This window comes from Petaurus breviceps, unplaced genomic scaffold (genome assembly GCF_028583685.1).
Source record: "Petaurus breviceps papuanus isolate PSGF00001 unplaced genomic scaffold, PetGlider_PUasm1.0 90752, whole genome shotgun sequence".
NCBI lineage: Eukaryota > Metazoa > Chordata > Mammalia > Diprotodontia > Petauridae > Petaurus > Petaurus breviceps.
This window is the reverse complement of record NW_027187336.1, coordinates 7,870,117-7,891,314: the sequence shown is the minus strand read 5'-3', so window position 1 is coordinate 7,891,314 and position 21,198 is coordinate 7,870,117. Positions and strand designations below refer to the sequence as shown.

The following is a 21,198-nucleotide window of genomic DNA, read 5'->3' as shown; positions in this document are numbered from 1 at the left end:
TCTTGGGGAAGTCACTTAACCCTCTCTAAGCCTCTGTTTCTATATCTCATCAAAGTCATATGAGGAATCTAGCAACCAGAAGAAGAAGGTGCATAATAGGGGAAGGAGAGCCTAGTGAAGGCAAGTCTTTTCACAAGTTTGGGATGACCTAGGAATAGGGAAGATAATGGGGGAGAAAAACACTTCCAGTGTTGATGGTAGGTCTTTCCATTATACACAGATAAAAAGGAAAGTCATCACTGGGGGTAAGGGAGGGAAAATAAAAGTGTGCTTCCTAGAAGAGGTGATATTTGAAAGGACTGTAAAATATGGGCAACAACTCAGTTGGCAAGAGTGGTAAAGAAATGTATGCTAGACACAGGGAATCACCTGAGCAAAGGCATGGAGGTTTATTCAGCAGCCAGAAGAGTCAGATTTGACTGGAGTACACAATGCATAGAGGGCAGTAATAAGAGAAACAATGAAAAGTAAAGTGATATCAAGTTTTGAATATACTTGACTTTGTGACAAATTAGAATGAACTTTACTAATAGTAATAGAAAGCCAGGGAATATTTCTGAGCAGAGAAGCAGCATGATTAGATCTTTGTGTAAGAAAAAATCCTAGCAGAATATCAAGAATAGATTGGAAGAGGGAGATAGTAGAGGCAGGAATACCTGTAATGAAGTTCTTTAAATGGTTCAGTTGGAAGATAAGTGGGTAATAGCACTGGGAATAGAGAGGAAGAAGCAAATGCAAGAAATGTTGAGGGGTAGATATGACAGGATTTAACAACTAATGAGACATGAAAGGTGAGAGAAAGGGGAAAATCAAAGCTAGTACCAAGATCACACATATGGGGGACTGGAAGAATGGTGGTGACACAGACAGAAATAGTGGTCAGAAATAGGTTTGGGTCTAAAAATAAAGAAAACAAACTTGGTTTGAATTTAAGATACTCAGTCTCCCAGGAGAAAAGTGAGGAAATGAGTCAGAGTTGGAGACATATGCTTGGGTGTCATCTAGGTAAAAGTGGTAGTTAAAACCATGGGAGTAAATAAGGTAAAGGAAGAAGGTGTAAAAAGAGAATGAATGAGCAAATGAAAAAGCATTGATTATAGACTTATGTGCTAAACATTGTAAGAAAGAGAACCAAGGACAGCTCCTTAGAGCTTTATGGGGTGAGGGGTACAAAGGGATAGGAAGATGATAAGAGGAGGAGGATAATTAGGAAGGTAGGAAGAGAACAAAGCTATGAAAAGAAAGACTATCTAGTAAGAGGGTCAGCAGTATCAAAAGCTACAAGGAAGTAAAGCAGGATGAAAAGTGGGGGTATAGAGTAGAATGGAAGAACATTGGTTGTGGCAATTAAGTCATTAATAACTTGAGAACAGTTTCAGAAGATTAATGTCAGTAGAAGTTCAATTATGAGGATGTGGGGGGTCATAATGAAAAGCAATTTGTAGTTAAACAAAGAAAATGACTAAAATGTCCATACCTTTTGACCTAGAAATTCCACTGCTAGATATATACTCCAAGGAGGTCAAAGACAAAAAGAAAAGCCTCGTATATGCCAAAATATGTAGAGCTTCTCTCTTTGTGCAGAAAAATGCTAGAAATAAAGTAGATGACCATTTATGGGGGAATGCCTAAACAATCTGTGTTACATGACTGTAATGGAATGCTGACGTGCTTTAAGAAACAAGAATGCTGAATACAGAGAGGCATGGATAGATACTTGAAATGATGGCAATTGAAATAAGTGGACCCAGGGGCAACCAGGTAGCACAGCAAGTAAGAGCACCAGCCCCAGTGTCGAGATGACCTGGGGATGGGCTCAGACACTTAGCATCCACCCAGAAACACCTGGCCATGTAACCTTGAGCAAGTTACTTAACCCCAATTGCTTAGGGGCGGCCAGGTGGCTCAGAGAGTAATAGCACTGGCCCCAGTGTCAGGATGACCTGGGGATCAAATCTGGGCTCAGATACTTAGCACCACACCCAGAAATAACTGGCCGTGTAAACTTGAGCAAGTTACTTAACCCCAATTGCTTATTAAAAAAAGAAAGAAATAAGTGGACCCAGAAAAAAAACTATATAACAATGACTATGACAAAGTAAATAGAAATAACAACAAAAAGAAAACAATGAAAATTGAATACTACAAAAGTGGATCAATCAAATCTGGACCCAAAGAAGAATATGAGAAAGTACCCCCCCATCCTTTCTTTGAAGAAGTGGGGCACTGAAGGTGTTGAACATTGAATATAACCTCACACTTCTGCAATGTGCTAGTTTTTCTGAACATTTTTTCCTTTTTATTCTGTGTTATAAGGGATGGTTATCTCAAGGGTAGGAAAGGAGTTATGCTGGGAAATGCAGGCAATGTAAAAGCATAAGATAGCTACATAAATTCAAGAAAATAAAAGATTGAAGATCAAGTAGATGACAAGCAAGTAGAGGCATTTTATGCAGATAGCTTTTCTAAAAGTTTAATGCTTAAGGGATGGGAAAATGATTGGACAGTATATAGATAGAGAGAACGAAAAGATCATTTGGGACTGAAATGGTTGGGAAAGGCTTCAGAGAGAATATAGAACTCCAGGAAGCCCTTAGACAACAAGTAGAATTAGGGAACTATTGAGGCAGTGAGGGGGCACAGTGGATAGAGCAGCAGACTGGAGGTCAGGAAGACCCAATCCAATCCAATAAACATTTAGTAAGCACCTATTATATGCCAGGTACTATGCTAAGCACTGGTATACAATTAATAAAAACAAAGTTAGTCCTTGACCTCAAAGAGCTTATAATCACAGGGGGAGATAACACAGAAAAGGAGGCAGGAAAAGTAGAGAGGGGGAAAGAGAACACCAGGGGGTACTTAATATAGGGGCTTCTTGTTCTATGGAGTTGAAAGCAGACTAGACAGTTGATACAATGTGGAGTAAATTGTGACAGTCAAATTTCTGCCCTCTATAAAGGAAGGGATTAGGAAGAATTTGCTCCTCCACCTTCTAGCCCTCCAAAAAGAAAGCAGAGGAGGCTGAGGGAATGGGATCGATCGGGGCTTGAGTTAGCAGAATGATGGTGAGTTCAGAAGGATAACTGAGAGCAGCAGCTCATTCCCCAGAACTGAAATCAGGGCAGCAGATCCAAAGTAGAGTGCGTTCAAGTTCAGAATATCTGCATTCGAATACAGTCTCATATACTTACTAGCACTGTAACTCAGGCAGTCACTTAACCTCCCTCTGTCTCAGTTTCCTGAATTGTAAAATGAGGGCACTAATAGCATTATATTTCCTCAGGTTGTTGTGAGGATGGGATGAGATATTTTAATCACAGTGCCAAGCACATAATAGGTGCTTAATAAATGCTGGCTTCATTCTTTCCCATTTCATTATTGTGGTCTTAAAAAATTAAGTTGTGTGACCTTGGGCAAGTCACTTAACCCCAATTGCCCTGCCTTCCCCCCTCCAAAAAGACAAAAAGAATTCTTAGCAGTACCCCACTTAGTACAGGGTAACTATATTTTTTAAAGTGGCATGATTCCTTTCCCCCAAAAGCAGACAATCTAATAAAGGAGACAAATAAATATTAATTTTAAAAAATACACAATTAGAACATGACCATAGAATTTGCTCTGTCATTATTTCCTGGACTGGAGTTTGAAAAATATGTTAAAAACTGAACTGTAGGGAGTCCTTTAAAGCTTTCTACAAGTGGTGTTTTTAACAGGTTCCAGACACTTAACTATATGATTCAGTCTATAATGTTATAAAGATAAAGGATTCCCTTGTTAGTAAATGATGACAGAGACTGTGAAGAAATATTTTAAAAATCCTTTCACAGTCTTAGCACCTTGTTAAATGCAGTTTAACAAGGCTTGTTAAACACCGTCCTAATCACTTTCAGTTCATGGTAATTTCTGCCACGTACCTGTGATGGTGACTTCGGCTAGGTACATATGGTTGATGTTACTCTTTAGGAACCAGTGATGAGAGCATTTATTTGCTTAAGGCAGATTTTAAAAAGACAAGTTTTCTCCCTTGCTGTCTTGCTCCTCTAAAAGGCTTCAAAGGATTTAGATCATTTGCAAGGAAAGTTTATCTTGAAGTTGAAACAAAAAGTAATTTCTATGAGCTCAGTTTCTGTGAAGTGGCAAAATTCTTCCTCATTGTCTGCCCAAGGGAAAATGAGACATTATCCTCTAATGCTGAGCTTGTCGAGTGAGACTCCTTTTCTTCCATGGATTCATTCACCTCAACAAATGATTATTAAGTGTCTACCATCAGTCGATCAATAAACATTTATTAAATGCTTACTATGTACCAGGCATTATGTTAAAATGCTGGGAATAAAAAGGTAAAAAGATATCTAGGACAGGTAGGTGGCACAGTGTATAGAGCGCTGGGCCTGAAGTCAGGAAAACATCTCCCTGAGCTCAAATCTGGCCTCAGACACTTATTAGCTGTTTGACCCTCGGCGACTCACTTAACCCTGTTTGCCTAAGTTTTCTCATCTGTAAGAGGAGCTGGAGAAGGAAATAGCAAACCACTCCAGTATCTTTGCTAAGAAAATCCCAAGTGGGATCTCAAAGAGTCAGACATGACAAAATGACTGAACTACCACAACAAAAAGACATTAGCTCATCCTCCAAGCTCCTATAGACAAGAGGGAAGATCCCCTTCTCATGCTGTAATGGGAATGCAAATTTGGAAGATCTTCACTGCCCCTAGGCTAAAGTGCACCTGAAGCCTGGGGTGGGAGGCTTGTTTTTCAGTAGATACATTTTGATTGGCCAGTGGGTCAATAAGGTTGTTACATTCTCTGAGCCAGGAGAAGGTTATATAAGCCCTGATGTGAGGCTTTGTTTTGGGGGCTCATGTTGAGAAGTGTTCTGTGATTTGATCTGGATTCTGGGAAGCCGTTGTCCTGAGCCCCCCCAGCTTTGAAAAAACCCAGATGTTGAAACCCAGATGTTGACTGGGTATGGATGTAATGGTTGGACAGTTTGAAATCTGCCTACCCGTGTTTTCCCAATAATAAGACCTATCCCAAAAATAAGCCCTCCCCTTACTGTGTAAGATTCCTCTAAAATAAGCCCTCCCCCGAAAATAAGCCCTATTGAGATTGCTACTGTAGTGAAGGTGATCCCCTGCGCTACACGCTACATGACGGTACCCTCTTTATGCACCGTCCCCTCCCCCGGGTGAAATGCAAGCCACTCTCCGAGCTGCATCCAATCAGAGCTGCAGCAGTGAGCGCGTCATCCTGTTCTTCCCTAGTGATTTGCTTGCTGGCGCCATTGAGAGCAGTGCCACGGAGGAGAGCTGAGGCAGGACAACATAAGCCCTCCCCTGAAAATAAGCCCTCTGGTGTTTTTCTTTCCAAAAAAATAATAAGACAGTGTCTTATTATCGGGGAAACACGGTACTAGATCTGTTTCTGTCTTGATAATTCTGTCTGTGTACTTTGAAGTTCAGGGTGCTGACCTTTTCCCCTGAACAAGGTAAACAATATATGTCTGGCTGATTAAAGTAAGCTTGTTAACCCATTTTGGGTTGCTTTCCTTTAACAAAGCAGATCTAAGAACCTGTATTGGCAGCAAACCCTGAGGACGCTTGGGGTGCTTGCTGCTACACATGCCCACCTCACACCAAGCCTGATGGAATTGGATGGGAAAAGAACAAGTATGGAGCTCCCAATGAGGTTGCTAGCACACACCAAAATTTCTGAGTTTAATGAGTGGCTGCAGCCACAGGCTGGAGAGACAAAGCTAGCTGCAGTTGTTCTTGGGTTATTGCATGGGCTGCATTATACAATCTATCTACAGCATTGTACACATATCTATTCAATATGTCTACAACATTATGCAATAACAACTCTAGAAAAAGCAGTATATTTCACTGATGCTTGTCTGGTAATATCACTTCTGTGTTATAACAGGTTTTTTTGTGATGTATGAAACCTGTGGGTTTTTTACATATATATGAGTACAGTTTAGACTAGTGTGGTAATGACTGTTTTCATTTGTAAATAGTTAAGTATGTACACAAGGTTACTTTTGACCTGAGTTTAGCTGGTGGGCAGAGAACTGAGACAAAAGGGAAGTAGGAATCTGGATAATAAATTTCTCTTCTCTCCTTTACCCTTACCTGAATACCAGGATAGTCAAAACTGATATTCTTCAAGCCAAGAGGAAAAATCAAAGAGGAGAAGGTACCTAGTAGAGGGGAAAGACATCTATTCTACTGATTACATGATGGAGGATGGATGAATTAACAAACAAAACCAATTTTGATGGACTCATGATTTAGAATGAGATATATTTTTGGAAGTAGTCAATAAGATAATTTTGCTTGATCATTTTGACTATGCATGTTTTCTGGTTATTATGGTTTATTCCCAACCCCCCCCTCCATGGAAAATGGGTAGGAATAAGAGGAAATAAATACTTATTAATTAAAATTTAAAATAAAAAATCTTTAAAAGTTTACCACGCATGAAGCACTGTGTAGATAAAAGCATAGGAGACAGTATGGGGTAGTGGACAGAACAGTGGACTTGAAGGATTCAGGAGATCTGCATTGAAATCCTACTTCATGGGGCGGCCAGATAGCACAGCGAGTAAGAGCACCGGCTCCAGTGTCAGACTAACCTGGAGATCAAATCCTGGGCTCAGACACTTAACACCCACCCAGAAACACCTGGCCATGTAACCTTGAGCAAGTTACTTAACCCCAATTGCTTAGGGGCGCCAGGTGACTCAGCGAGTAAGAGCACTGGCTCCAGTGTCGGGATGAACTGGATCGAATCCGGGCTCAGATACTCAGCACCACACCCAGAAATAACTGGCTGTGTAACCTTGAGCAAGTTACTTAACCCCGATTGCTTTAAAAAAAAAAAAAGAAATTCTACTTCAGACAATAACCAGCCATCATGGACAAGTCATGGATACCTCTCAGAGCTCCAGTTCCCTCATCTATAAAATGAGAATACTGCTACTTACATCTCCTCCTTACAACATTGCTGGAGGATGACTACTTCACAAATCTTAAGGTAGATTTTCAGTAATTGTTATAATTATCATTATTCTAAAGTCCCTGATCAGCATTGGAAAAAAGAGGGTATGAAACAAATCATATAGGTGGTTTCCTAGAAACCCTGAGCACAGCAAATCTCCTGCTCTCCTTAGTCTTTTCTAAAAATTATCCAAATAGACTGATTTGAGATTGAATAACTCTTAATCAACAAGCATTTATTGAATACCTCCTCTGTGCAAAGCATTATGGGCAGATAGGGATACAAAAGGAGCACAAGATATGTATCAAACCCTATGAAGCTTGCAACCAAGCTCAAAAAGCTGTAAGAGAGACACACACTAGACAATAAGACAAAAGTCCATTGCTAAACTATGATACTGGCAGAGTACAAAGGCATGTGCCTGTAATCCCAGCCTCCATAGAGGCTGAGTGTGGGGCCTCTTTTGAGCCCATGAGTTCTGAGCTACAAATAGACTGATTAGGTATTCCAACTAAGTTCAGCACTGATGTTATAAGCCCTCTTCAAATCACACACCGCCCAAAAAAATGGAGGGACACCAGGCTGCCTAAGAAGGGGTGAAATGGACCAGGTCAGAAATAGAGCGGGTCAAAACTGATCACACTGGGATTGGGCCCATGAGTAGCCCCTATACTTCCATTCTGGATGAGATAGAGAGTCCCAATCTTTAAAAATAAAACAAATAAACCAGATGATACTGACAACCGCTAATGGATAGAATTAGTCTTGGAAAGGACCATAAAGATCACCCATTTATTATATAGATGAGGAAATTGATGCCAGAGAGCCAATGCCACTTGCCAAGGGTAATACAGGTAGTAAGAAGGAGAACACGTGTCTTCTGACTCCACATCTTATGTTCTTTCCACACTGCCTCCTCTAAGCACTCACTTACAAGTGAGCCGTGGAGAGGAGAGAGGAGGGGGAGGAAGTCTTCAAAAAGCTTCAGAGAAGGGAGCCAAATTTGCTTTGGAACACATCAGATCTCATATAAAAATGGCAAGCCTATATATTGGAAAATTAGTGTTTCAATGTTTTTAAATCCTTCCTATACGTAGAATAATGAAATTTTTGAGGTATTTCCCCATATGTTTTATCATTTGATCCATACAATAATACTGTGAGTATCTTTACATGTTTAACAGTTATTTTTGTAATATACCCATGAAGACACGGAGGCTCTGAGGTAGTGTAAAATTATGAAAAGAGCTCTAGATTTGGAGTCAAAGGACATAGGTTTGAATCCTGTCTCTTTTACTTACTGTCTTTGTGACCTCGAACAAGTCACTTAACCACTTTGGGTCTCAGCTTTCTCCATCTTTTAAATGAGGGAGTTGAACCAGATGACCTCCAAGGAACCTTCTCCATCTCCAAAATGCTGCCACCTATACGTTAAGTAACTTGCCCAAAATAACACAGTGAGTTATTGGCACAGCTGAAACTAGACCCATATCTTCTGACTTAGTTAAGTTTTATTTCCATTGGCCCACAGGCTCTATACTAGCAAATTCAATCCAAACATTTATTAAACACCAAGTGTGCAGAAGATACTTTATTGAGCACTGGGAACAGGGATGTGAAAAACAACAAACTCCTTGTTCTTGGGGGGCTTATAGTCCAATGGTGTAATAAGATGTGCTGAAATCACTATTGATTCAAGGTCAAAATGGAAACTTAAACGGGAAAGGAGGGAGTCCAGACCTAACAGAGATTTTATAAGAAAGATGAAGAGGTAGAAATCAGTTTTATCTTGTTGTTTATAAGGGGTAATTTGATGTGGCACAAGATCCTGGTTCTTAAACAAAGAAAATTATTTCAGTAGATGAAGGTATGGAGAGAAGGAGGTTATAGTAAAAAGAAGAATAACCCAAGAGTCCGAAGTCCTGGATTTTAGAGCCTTTTCTGGCTAATAACTACCTCAAGCAACTTCTTTCACCACTCTGAGCCATGATTTCCTCTTCTATAAAGTGAAAGGGCTAGACCCCAGTGATCTCACATCTAAAGTCTTATAGTATTAGATTACATGCTTTTTTCTAGATATTCATGGAGGCTAAAGAGAAGAGGACAAGTTGTGTTAAAGATAGATTGGAAGGGAGAGACTAGGTGCAGAGAGACAGGCCCGAGAGACTATGTCAATAATCCAAGTGAGTAGGAATAAGGTAATAAATAGGGGTGGTGACTATATGAATAGAGAGGAAAGGGCTGATGCAAAAGATATAACCAAGGAATTATAGGATCACCATGTCTAGATCTGGAAGAGACATTACAGACTATTTAGTCCACTGACCTTATTTAATAGAGGGGGAAATTGAGACCCTGAGGTTAAGTGACTTGTCCAAGGTCACACAGTTGAAAGGACTTAGCAAATTATTGGCTATAGGTAAAGAGAGAGAAGTAAATGAAGATTTATTCTGCCTTTTAAAAACATTGTTCTTATGACTCTACTGCCTTATTCTTTCATGACAGGTAACATTCACAAGGCAAAGTGTCACTTTGGAAACAAACTAAGCTAGAAGGACAGGTTTACTAATGAACGGGGGAACTGGGCTTCAAATTGCCCCTTCCAAGAGAGATATGTATTGCTCCTGCAGAGAAATGAAATCCTAGAGACAGGTTGATTACAAACAAAAACAGTATTATTACATTTGTCTGCCACTTTGATCAAAGGAAGCAAGCAATTTATGACTGAGAAATGACTCCTGGAAAAGTAAACATGAAAGACTGAATGAGCAAGATTGATTGCTTGAATAGACAGAATTCTAAGGGGCCAGGGAAATGAAGAGGATAATCTGGATAACTTGGGTAAAGATGTATAGTTTCTTGAATATCCCCACATTTGAACAAAAAATATGCATACAGGAATGATTTATTATATATATTAATATACATCCAACTCATTTGGAATTTAACATGATTCCATCAGTTAGTGCTAGAGAGAGGCAGCCTGGAGTAACAGGTAGCCCACTAGACTTGGAGCCAGAATAGACCTGGAGTCAAAAACTGATTCAGACACTAACTGGCTCTGCAGCCCTTGGTAAGTCATTTATTTACCTTCTCTTTGCCTCAGTTTCCTCATCTATAAAATGTGAATGTTGTGGACTCAATAGCCTCTATGATCCCTTCAAGGTGTAAATTTATACTCTAATGATAAATTTCTTTTGCACCACCGGGTAAAGAAAGTGTTTGACAGGTTAATGAGTATGTCAACAAGCGTGTCTGTAGGGAGAGCCAGTATATAAAGTACTTAAGAATATTTTAAGCACCTTCAAACATTTTAAATGTATCTACTGCCCTACAATCAATTGATATCTCATTATAAGTGTTTCCTATCTAATTAGAGGATTTTGTACTCCTAGCTCTAGTTACCAAGTGGTCTTACAAGCAACAAACTTGTATTTCCTTTAAAATACAGGATGTTCCAAAAGTCTTAATGCAGTTTTGTAACTTTAATAAGCTTAAAGCTACCTTAAGAGCTTTGGGACACCCTGTATTTAGCTACTATAGTGTGACTGTCTCCAACCCATGTGAATCAGCAAAGTCTGACCTTGTGGCTGTGCATACCTACATAGTTTTATAATGAAAATAGTCCCACTGAAGACTCTAGAAGTTCACCACACCAAGGGCTAGAAATTCCAGTTTGTCCCACATAAAGCAAGTTTAAACTCATAACTTATCAAATTGTGAGACAGTTCAAAAAAAGCAGAAGCTAGTATATAGGAGGGGTCAATCTCTGAGTTGGTCAGGGGTGGGGAACCTCAAGTACAGCCCTTTGACTGAATCCAAACTTCACAGGACAAATGCCCTTAATAAGAGGATTTGTTCTGTAAAACTTGCACTCAGTCAAAAGGCCATATCCAGGGACCTAGAAGAGAGCACATGTGGCCTCAAAGCCTCCAGTCCCCCTTCCCTTGTCTAACTATTCTGGAAAAGTTAGAAGTATGAGAGAAAAGTGACTAAATTTTGCATAGTCTTTGATTCAGTGATCTGACTATTAAGTACTTAGTTCAAAGACATAAATATGTAAGGTCCCATATATACCAAGATAATTTACAGAAACATGTTTTATGGTAGCCAAAAACAAAACTAGAAAGTAGCATGATTAAACAAATTGTCATACCTTACCATACCACGAGAAACCACAAATATGAGGAATTCAGAGGAACATGAGAAGACTTGTATGACCTCAAGCAAAACAAAGAAAGTAAAACCAGAGCAAAATACACAATAACTAAAATAATACAGATGAAAAAAATCACTGTTCAGCAGCTGAACTCACATTAAAGGCAATGACCAACATTGCTTCCAGAGGACAGATAATAAAACACAAGTCCCCTCCTTTTGGCAGTGATGGGTGGACTATGGACACCAGATGTTATGTACTCTATTAAATACTATCACTATTTCTGTTGGTTTTGCTGAACTGTATTTTATGACAAGGAAGCTGGATTTGGGGGGGGAGAGGGTGGCATGGAGAAGGATAATAGGAAATGTCAGTGGTGGTTTAAAAAGCAAAAGGCATTATTTAAATTTAAAAAATAAAATAAGGCCCTTAAGTCCCTTAGCCTTCACATTCCAGTTACAAATATTCAAGGCAATTGTTGCTTCCACAGCATAAGGGCAGGGTATTATAACCCAGTTATGCAAGCCCTTGCTGATGGGAAAACTGTCACTAGTCTTCATTAAGCAAACTTAGGAAACCTTTCCCAACAGCAGTGAGCCTATTACTGATTCTCACAGAGATCACTGACAGTAGACAAGCAGAAGCACTGATACTTCCAGGAGTCTGCACTTCTGCATCATCTCCTGCAAACTGCTTGAGAGATCCTAAGGCACAACAGTCACTATTCTTACTCTCTCACTCTCTCCCAGTTTTCAATTTGTTTTCATCATTTTCCAATTCAGAACTCAACTAGACAGAGGTACAGCAATGAAAGACACAAGAAGAAAAATTTATATTTTCAGCATGGGTTTCCTCATCATGCATAGATTTATGAATTTCATTTTTTTATGCAGAAATCATGCTTTAAAAAAAACAGAGGAAGAAAATCTTCAATTGTTTTCTTATTGCCTGGAGAACTTCAAAGACTTCTTGTTCCATGTCGTCATTTACATTTCACATTAAATGCAAAATATGCTTGAAATGAGCAAATATTTGTTTTAATTTACTCCATCTGTTAAATGAAATACTAAAAGGACAACTAAGTCACCATATTAAATTCAGCAATTTGTAAACAATTTATATGTTCATTTGTTCTGGGTTAAAAATGCCCCCAAAGCATCATTTTTATGAAACCCACAAAGTAAATGGCATTGTATTAATCTGACGGATGCAAGGCTTGGTTTCTTTCTTTTCACTTCATTAATTTATTTCCTAACTAGTTAATTAGTGAGAATCATATTTTTAAAAGCTATTTAAAATATAACATGTGGGGCATCTAGCAAACTGCTTTGGAAAGCTAGCTGCTGAGGGCATATACTAAATATCAGTCTCATACCTTGAAGAACTTCTCATGTAAGGAAACTTGATTACCATCAACAGTTATTGGTGAAGAGAAGGGGAGAGAAGAGAAGGGGATAGATGTGAAGGCTGAACAAAGCAAACTAGGCTAACTGATCTCTGAGGACTTTCCTTTGTAAATTCTATGATTCTTTTCTAGGCCTTTGGGATTCTTTTTTTTTTTTTTTGCCTCAAGACTACAACTTTAGTGAGAGGTGAAGATGCCATTAGAAGACTAGACACATAGACCCCTAGAACATAATCTTTGGTAAAAAATTAAAGAGAAACTATTCTCAATTATTTCTGTAGACTTTTCAGTAAGAAACCTTGGGCCACTAAGCTCCCAGTCTTGAATGTGAAGGTCCATTTTGAACATGAGTGAATTTCATAGGCCCCTCCTCTATGTGATAGTAGATGAATTATTTCTATCGACTGTGAAATACATGGTGCCAAAATGTTATGATGAATTCAATAATACATTTTACATTAATTTGTATTTTATTTATCACCAGCATCGATATATAATTTTAAAATGATAACACATGTATGTACAAAATACATGTACTTATTCAGCCTACTAAAAGTATGTTTGCTTATTTAACATAATAATTGAAGCTACAAATCATGTTGCAGCTAAATTTTAAAATGGCAGTGTTTAGTGTGCATGTGGATTTTCTGACTCCTTCCAATAAATCTGTCCGCCCTAGAAGTCCATAGTCTGACAATAGCAGCCGTAGTCAAAATTCTGAGCCTCACCCCATCACCCCTTTCCTGCCTGTTCCCTACTCATTACTCTCAAATTCAGCCTTCATACTTTAGAAAAAGAGTGTTATTCAGTGGAGAGAAGACTGGATACATAGTCAGAGGAGCTGAATTCACATCATGGTTCCACCACTTACTATCTGGGTAGCCTTGAGAAAGTTATTTAATCTCTATGAGTCTTAGTTTCTGCAGTTGTAAATGAAGAAATTGGACTAAATGGTCCCTCAAGTTCCTTCTATCACTAATCCTATGACCTATGGAGACCTATTCTCCCCAGAATCTGATCTCCATTCACATGAAAGTAATGATTAGAAACAGCTTAAAGCAGTATTTCTCATACTTGGAATCCTAGTATTCCCCAGAGAATGAAAAGAAGCTGCATGAGAAAATGTTAATTTAAGATAGAGATAAGTTTCCTTCTAAATATTAAATATGAAGTTATATATCATACATTTTTCTTGCAGCTATTTTTCAGTATGAAAAGAAATTTTATTTCCTCTGTTTTGTTAGGAAAGTTCATAATCCCTTCCCCCCATTTTCCTAAAGGATATCATAATCCCAGATCAGACTTAATGGGGTCATCTGCTGTATAAGAAGACCCAAAGTATTTCCTGGACAAATCATTCTTAAAATGCTTACTTAAAGTGTTATCTCTGGGGATTAGAACCTCAGCAAGGTCAGGGTGTTATGTTGGAAAGAGCATTGATTCTGGGATCAGAGGGGAAGGGCAGGGTTCAAACCCTACTTCTGATGTCCACTATATCACCTACCCTCTCTGGGCTTCCACTTCCTAATCAGTAAAATGAAGGGCTTTGACTAGATGGCCTTCCAGTTCCCTCCCAGTTCTCTTCTCATCATCTTTTAAATTAAAGGAATGACATCCTATCAGATGAAAATTCAGTCATCAACAAGTCGGGTACTTGGGGTTGCTAGGTAGCACAGTGAATAGAGCACAGACCCTGGAGTCAGTATGACCTGAGTTCAAATCCAGCCTCAGACACTTGACACACTTACTAGCTGTGTGACTTTGGGCAAGTCACTTAACCCCAATAGCCCTCCAAAAACAAAACAAAACAAACAAACAAAAAACAAGTCAGATACTTTAGACACACAAGATTTCCTCCTGGCTCTAGTTCTAGGACTTGATTCTTGGATTCCCCTCCCCATCACCCCCAGAAACACAAAAGGAAACCTAACTACATCTCTTTCAATTCTGTTACCACATTCTGAAAAAGCTTCCTTTTCCGTCCCTAACACAAAGATCCTTAGAGTGGGAGTCAGGAAACCTGGTTCCAAGTAGGACTCTATCCTGAATTTGTGTAATCCTAAACCATTTGCTTTTCTGTTCTAGACCTTGGGACCTTCATTTGCTTTAAATTAGGAAACTAGCTGAAGTTCTGGGACAGGTAGGTAACACAGCAGACAGAGTGCTGGGCCTGGAGTCTGGAAGACTCATTCTCTGAGTTCAAATCCAGTTTCAGCTGTGTGACCTTGGGTAAGTCATTAATCCTGTTGGCCTTAGTTTTCTCATCTATAAAAATGAACTGGAGAAGGGAATGACAAACCACTCCAGTATCTTTGCCAAGAAAACCCCAAAGGGGGTCACAGAGAGTTGAACACCACTGAAAAACAACAACAAAAACTGAAGTTGATGTTCCCTAAAGGTCCTTTCAGGTCCTTCTGATTTCAGGGATAGCATGGTATAGTGGGAAGAATGATGCATTTGGAGTCAGAGGACCTAGATTCAAATCCCTCATCTACTTATTATCTATGTGGCCTTGGACATATCACTTAACCTCTTTGGGTCACAATTTCCTGAAAGTTGGACTAGATGACCTCTGACCCACTCTAAGTGGAAGATCCTTTGATTCTAATACACCTTCATCAAAATCCTGAAGGGCGCTGGTCTGCACTTTTTTCTGTACATACATGGGGAGCCTATAAGAAGGCCCATAAGTGCAAATGAATAATCACAGAAGTTTGGAAAACAAGAGACTCTCATCCTCTCTTAATTTAATATTTTCAGGGATTGAAAACAAAGTTGTAGCAATCTGTGCAGTTCTTCTGGTTCTGCTGGACAAAAGATCACTGCTGCATTTGGAGGCTATGATAAGGAAGCAGACAGACCACTGTTGTCACCCAAGACCAGTACCCAGGGAAGGCATATCAGAGCACTCCAGCCTTCTGAAAAAGTCTCCAGCTGGTGGCAGGCAAATATCATCCTCACTAGAACATGTCTGATCCAGGTAGTTCTCTGAGCACAGGAGAAAAAAATGAGAACTAAAAGAAATTACCCAAGGAAACAAGACTCCAAGGCAAAGGAGGGTCTTCATAATTCAATTCAATAAACATTTATTAAGTTCCTACTGGATTAGTCACTGAAGATACCAATACAAAAATAATTGAAAATAATCCCTGACTCCAGAAGCCTATATTTTACTGAAATATAGTATTAAAATAACATCCTGATACTCTTGCATTTACAGAGCCTTTTGCTGCAAAATATTTTTGCATCAATTTTCTCATGTAATCTTCACTAGATCCTTTTGAGGTATATATGATAGATAGACTTAGTACTAGTTTACACGTAGAAAAACTGAGACCTGGAGAAGTTACAGGGAAGGCATATCTCAAAGACACTTCTCAAAAGAAGTTAGATCTCCTGATTCCTAGCCCAGCATTTTTATTTTTTGTTCTGGATCATGATATCATCTCTGTAGGGAACTCCTTGATGGTGACACTACCTCTATCAATGACAATTGACAACTGGCCTGAAATTTTCAGTGTTACAGAGTTGCCTGGGCATTCCCTGAGAACTTCAAAGACTTGCCAGAGACAGATGGCCACAGTATGTCAGAATGTGAATCTAAATCTCCCTGGCTCAAGAGTAATTCTCTATCTACTACCTCTTGCTATCTCTTCAAAAAAAAAAAGCTGTATTGATACCCTTTGCTTTTACAACAGTCAGTTCTGGATATATCAGTCAGTTCTGGATATATACATATGTGTGTACGTATGTATGTATGTGTACACATATACAGAGCAGGCCCCATAAATCTTTTTCCTCCTAGTTCAGCAGAGTTGGTAATGCGGGTATCCCAATGGAATTTTCACCTTATTAAATACATACACATATAGATGTGTGTATTCCCCAAAATCTTAGTGCAGTCATAAACTATTAAACCTTACAACTGCACTAAGAGTTTTGCGTCATCCTGTATATACATATCCCTTCAAAAAAAAAAAAAAGAATCCTCCTTTATAACAAAGAAAAACAACTATGCAAAACACAGTGATAGCATCTGACCATGTATGTAACCCAATGTTCTTCACACAGTCAATCAAGGTGAGGGGAAAGGAATCAAAAGAATCAGGTAAATTGCTATCCATTTTTATGCAAAGGAGTTGCTACTAGACTTAAAATACTTGATGCCACCCAGATTTAGCACTGAAGCTCAAAAGTCAGGAAGGAGAGGCATGCCTTCCGGGACAGGTACTCACCTAGGAAGATGATGGTCTGCTTCCTGGCTACTTTGTTCTCCTCACTCTCTGTCTTCCTCATCTGAGGCTGCCCTTGCACTGCCAGGGTGCCCTTCTTCCCTTTCATTAGCACCCGCATCATGTTTCGGCACATGAAGGCCACCAAGATCAGGACAACGAAGTAGATGATGAAGGCACTGAAGATGCTGGATTGGAAAACCGTCCACCGGCTGGAGAGGCTGGTACAAATGGACATGTTGGAGATCTCAGGGTGCTCCAGGCGTCGTGTCCGAGAACGATTGCAAAGGAGGCCACGGTGGTTAGGCACCTCGACCAGAGGGTACTCAATGCCCTTGGCGAAAAGGAGAGGTAGTGCCACCAGAATGGAGGTGACCCAGACAAAGCAGATCAGCAGCTTTACCTGAAGGGGCCCTGAGACTGCCTTGTACCTGAAGGGGTGGCAGATGGCCACATAGCGCTCAAAGCTGAGCGTCAGCACGTGGAGGAGTGTGGCATAGCTGCAGGCTTCAAAGAGGAACGTGTGCAACTTACAGGACAAGTTATTGCTACTTGTAGTCAGAGGGTTCCAGATCACACTGTAGAACTCCATTGGCATGCCTATGAGGAAGACCAAGATGTCCGAGCAGGCCAAGCTTATTATATGGTCTGCGACCGCCTTCTGCAGGTAGCCTTTCCTCTGAAGCACCTGAGTAACGCGAATGGTGACGCTGTTACCGAGCATACCCATTACAAAGATGATAGAGTAGACGAGGATGAGAGTGATCTTGATCCAGGTGGCTACTTCAAACTCTGGGACATGACTGTGGTCAATCACCTGGGAGCAGGCACTGGCTGAGTCTTGCCTGGCAGCCATGAGCAGAAAAAGCCTGGTTTCTGACCCGCTCCCTGGTAAAATGAGATGTCCTTCCCTCCAAGAGTAGGCCCCCTAAATCTTTTTCCTTCTAGCTCAGCAGAGCTGGTAGTGCGGGTGTCCCAATGCAATTTTCACCTTATCAATTAATTCACCTACTGATTGCCCTCAGATGAAAAGTTCCTGAAGAACTTCAACCCAAAAGAGCATGGGAAGAAATATGATAACCAAGGCTTTGAGAGTGCATGGATCCCAGTGAAAGAGAAAACGGAACTTTTTCAACCTGTCGGGTTAGTCAAGAGACCTACTGAGCCCCAGCACTGGGTGAATGTCTCCGCCTCTCTTGCCTGTGGGCTAACTCCACCTCTGCTCACCCCATCCAGTTAGTTTTCTCTCTTTCCCAGGAGCAGTGAAGGAGGAGGACGACTGTTAATCATTAATAAAGTACCTGATTAAATACAATGCACACTCAGTTTTGTGGACAGGACTTGGTTCCTGGCAAAGGAACCACCCTTGAAATCAGATCCTTGCTCTCCTGGCACTGGATGAGGTGTGGCTGAAACCTCTGCTATCTTCCCTTCCTCCCTCCCCGCCAAGCACAGAGCACCAGGGAAGGTGATAGGGCTTAGGAGAAGGGCAGCAGTCTAGGAGGATTCTGGCGAGCTTTTCGATTTAACTTGGAATCCAAGGCTTAATTTGGGGATTGCAACTGCCCTCCCTCTCCTTTTTTGAACTCTACACACATATAGGTACTGGCGTGCGCGCACACGCCCACACATTACCGCCACACCCCAGTCCAATCCTAAGTGTTAAGCAAGAGTTGGAATGCCCTGGGCTGTATGCTCTGGTTTGAGTGGGAGCACTTTTGTTTAAAACAAACAGCCTCGGCCCCTACAGCTGCCTTGTCGTCTTGTCTCTCCAATCAGGCACATCCCTGAAGAAGCAGGTAAATTTAATAAATCCTTCCGCTATCATGCCTTTGGGGCGTTTGTTTTGTTTTTAAATAAATACTTGGACTCAGTCCCTTGAGCTGCTGTCTCAGAGGGTCAGAGCAGAACCCAAACCAGGCTAATGGGATCCCCTTAAAGCCCTGTCTTTTCACCAAAGCCCTAACACCATAGAGAGCAGGGCTCTTCCCATGAGGGCATGCAGTGGAATGCCACTTTCCCTTTTCAGTCTCACTCCATAGCACAGGCAGCTCTCGTGGTAGCTGCAGGAAACTTTTAATTGGAGGCATGTATATGGATGAGGATCTTACAATCTATCCATAAACTGGAAACCTGGAAATAAGCTCTCCTGAACAGGGTTGTGACAATTCACATAGGGAGAATGAACCGACATTGTCTTCAGCTGGCCGGGAAGAGTCATTTTAATGGAGACAAAACTCGTTCTACATTGCTTGTTTTCAAAAGAAAGTCTGCTTTATTATAGGTGGGAATTGGGTTGCCTTGAAGGTCAAAAGTTTCAGGAACTGAAGAAAAACCTAAACCGCAATGGGTATTTCCTTTTTCTTGGGACCTTTACTACTTTAAACTCAAACTCACCCTCAAAACTCACCCCTTCTAGGAAAATCATCCAGATTCCCACCAACCCTATAATTCCAGCATACACGTGTATGTATGTATGTATGTATGCAGATATATTCATATACACAGAGATGCATGTATATGGTATCCCAGAAGGCTTAGTGCAGTTTGAAGCTTAAATAGCCACACTTGCATATACAACTTTTATTTTTTTTAACACTACATCACCACATCTCATCCGGGATAGATTGGCAGGTGCTATTTTAGAACATTACATTGAACTAACAGCAGAACTCTCTACTGATCAGTAGGAAGCTTTAACCTGCTCTGTTTCAGACCTGGGCAGGTAGTCATCTCCCATCCTGCTCCACCTTGTTAAAAGTTAAATAGTGCCAACACCTGATTGGCATAGTCTACCGCAGATCAGAATTCTCAAGCTCAAGAGATCCACCAGCTTCATCCTGCGTGGGAACTGAGATTACAGGTCTGCCCCTCCATGCCTGACTAGGCAACTCTTTAAGGCTAAAAGCTATAGCACTGTTCTCTATTAGTAAAGGAAGTTCCTCACAGAAGCTGCCTACGCTGATGAAATCACAGGTTCAGCTAAGAAAAGAAGGATATAGATATAGAAAAAGATCCACTGGTAGGTGGTTCAGTGGATAAAGTGCCAGGCCTGGAGTCAGGAAGACCTGAATTCAAATACAACCCACACTTCCTAGCTATATGACCTTAGGCAAGTCATTTAACCTTTGTTTGACTCAGTTTTCTCATCTGTAAAATGGAGATATTAGCACCCATCTCACAGGGTTGTTAATTATGTATGTTGATAAATCCATCTATAGTTTGTTTTATAAATAAATATCTATATAATATTATATATATATGTGTGTGTATACATATACATATATACATGCATATGTGTGTATATATGTTTTTAGTATTTTCCATGTGTTTCTCCTGTCATCTCCATTAGGGTTATAACCAACTAAAGACTGGGAACCATTTTTCTCCCTCCTTCTGATCCTGCCTCCAGTGCCTTGAACACAGTGGACTCTCAATATATTATACTTTGCCATTTGATCCACTTGCTGATAGAGAAAAAAACAGACTCTTCATTGATTGCTGACTACATGGGATACACTTAATTAAATTCGAATCATTGGGGTCACACTCATTCCATTGGACCCAGGCTTTCATATAAACCAGTGCTCCCTTCATTTGGGCAGATTTGTGACCGATCCATACCTTTTTGTACTATACATTTCTTGTCTATATCTTCTATAAATCTTCTATAGGAGATCCACCCAGCATAGTGGAGACCTTGCTCTGGTTCTTCTAATAGTTAATGAATATTCTTTCACTATTTCATGATTGAGTTCCTAATATGCCACACCGTGTTCAGCTATTCCTCAGCAGATACGAATCCCCTCAATTTCCAATTCTTTTCCACCACAAAAAGAGATGCTATACATTTTTTTGTAAATATGAGTTCTTTTCCTTTTTCTTTGATCTCTTTGAGATACAGATCTAGTAGCAGTATTGCCAATTCAAAGGGTATGCCTAGTTTTATAGCCCTTTGGGCATTGTCTCTCCCTAGTTATCAGTGGCTTTCACTACCTCAGAATTCACTTTATTTTTACATCTCAAGCATCTACCACAAACTGTTTTGAACAACAGTTATTTAGGTAATTGTCATACCCTGCCCTCCTACTAGAATGTAAGTTCTATCAAGGATAGAGTCATTGTCTTATCTAAAGCATGGGTTTCTCCCAGCACCTAAAACACTCTATAATAGAAATCTTCATAAATGTTTGAAAATTTGAATTTAGTGGGGAGTGTCCAAAAGGAGGCATCGTTACCAGTTTTCTTGAAATTATAGCTATATTCACTCCCCTTCCCTCCCACCCATGGTGCTCACATTCCAGGCCACACTTGTTATTAATTACAACTTGTTCTACTCAGGCAGGATTTCTATTATTGTCCAATTCCTTTCACCTAATTTTATTTTCCCAAAGTGTA

The 21,198-nt window shown here is 40.1% G+C and overlaps 1 protein-coding gene across 1 annotated transcript in view; it reads right to left on the bottom strand.

The window, feature by feature from the left end:
- The window catches only part of GPR39 (G protein-coupled receptor 39), a 288,144-nt gene extending 269,802 nt beyond the window's left edge, over nucleotides 1-18,342 (bottom strand). The window contains exon 1 of the mRNA XM_069067788.1: nucleotides 16,804-18,342. Within this exon, the coding sequence (XP_068923889.1) occupies nucleotides 16,804-17,656 (853 nt within the window). The 5' untranslated portion in view covers nucleotides 17,657-18,342. The remainder of the gene's footprint in view (nucleotides 1-16,803) is intronic.
- Nucleotides 18,343-21,198: the final 2,856 nt, after the last annotated feature.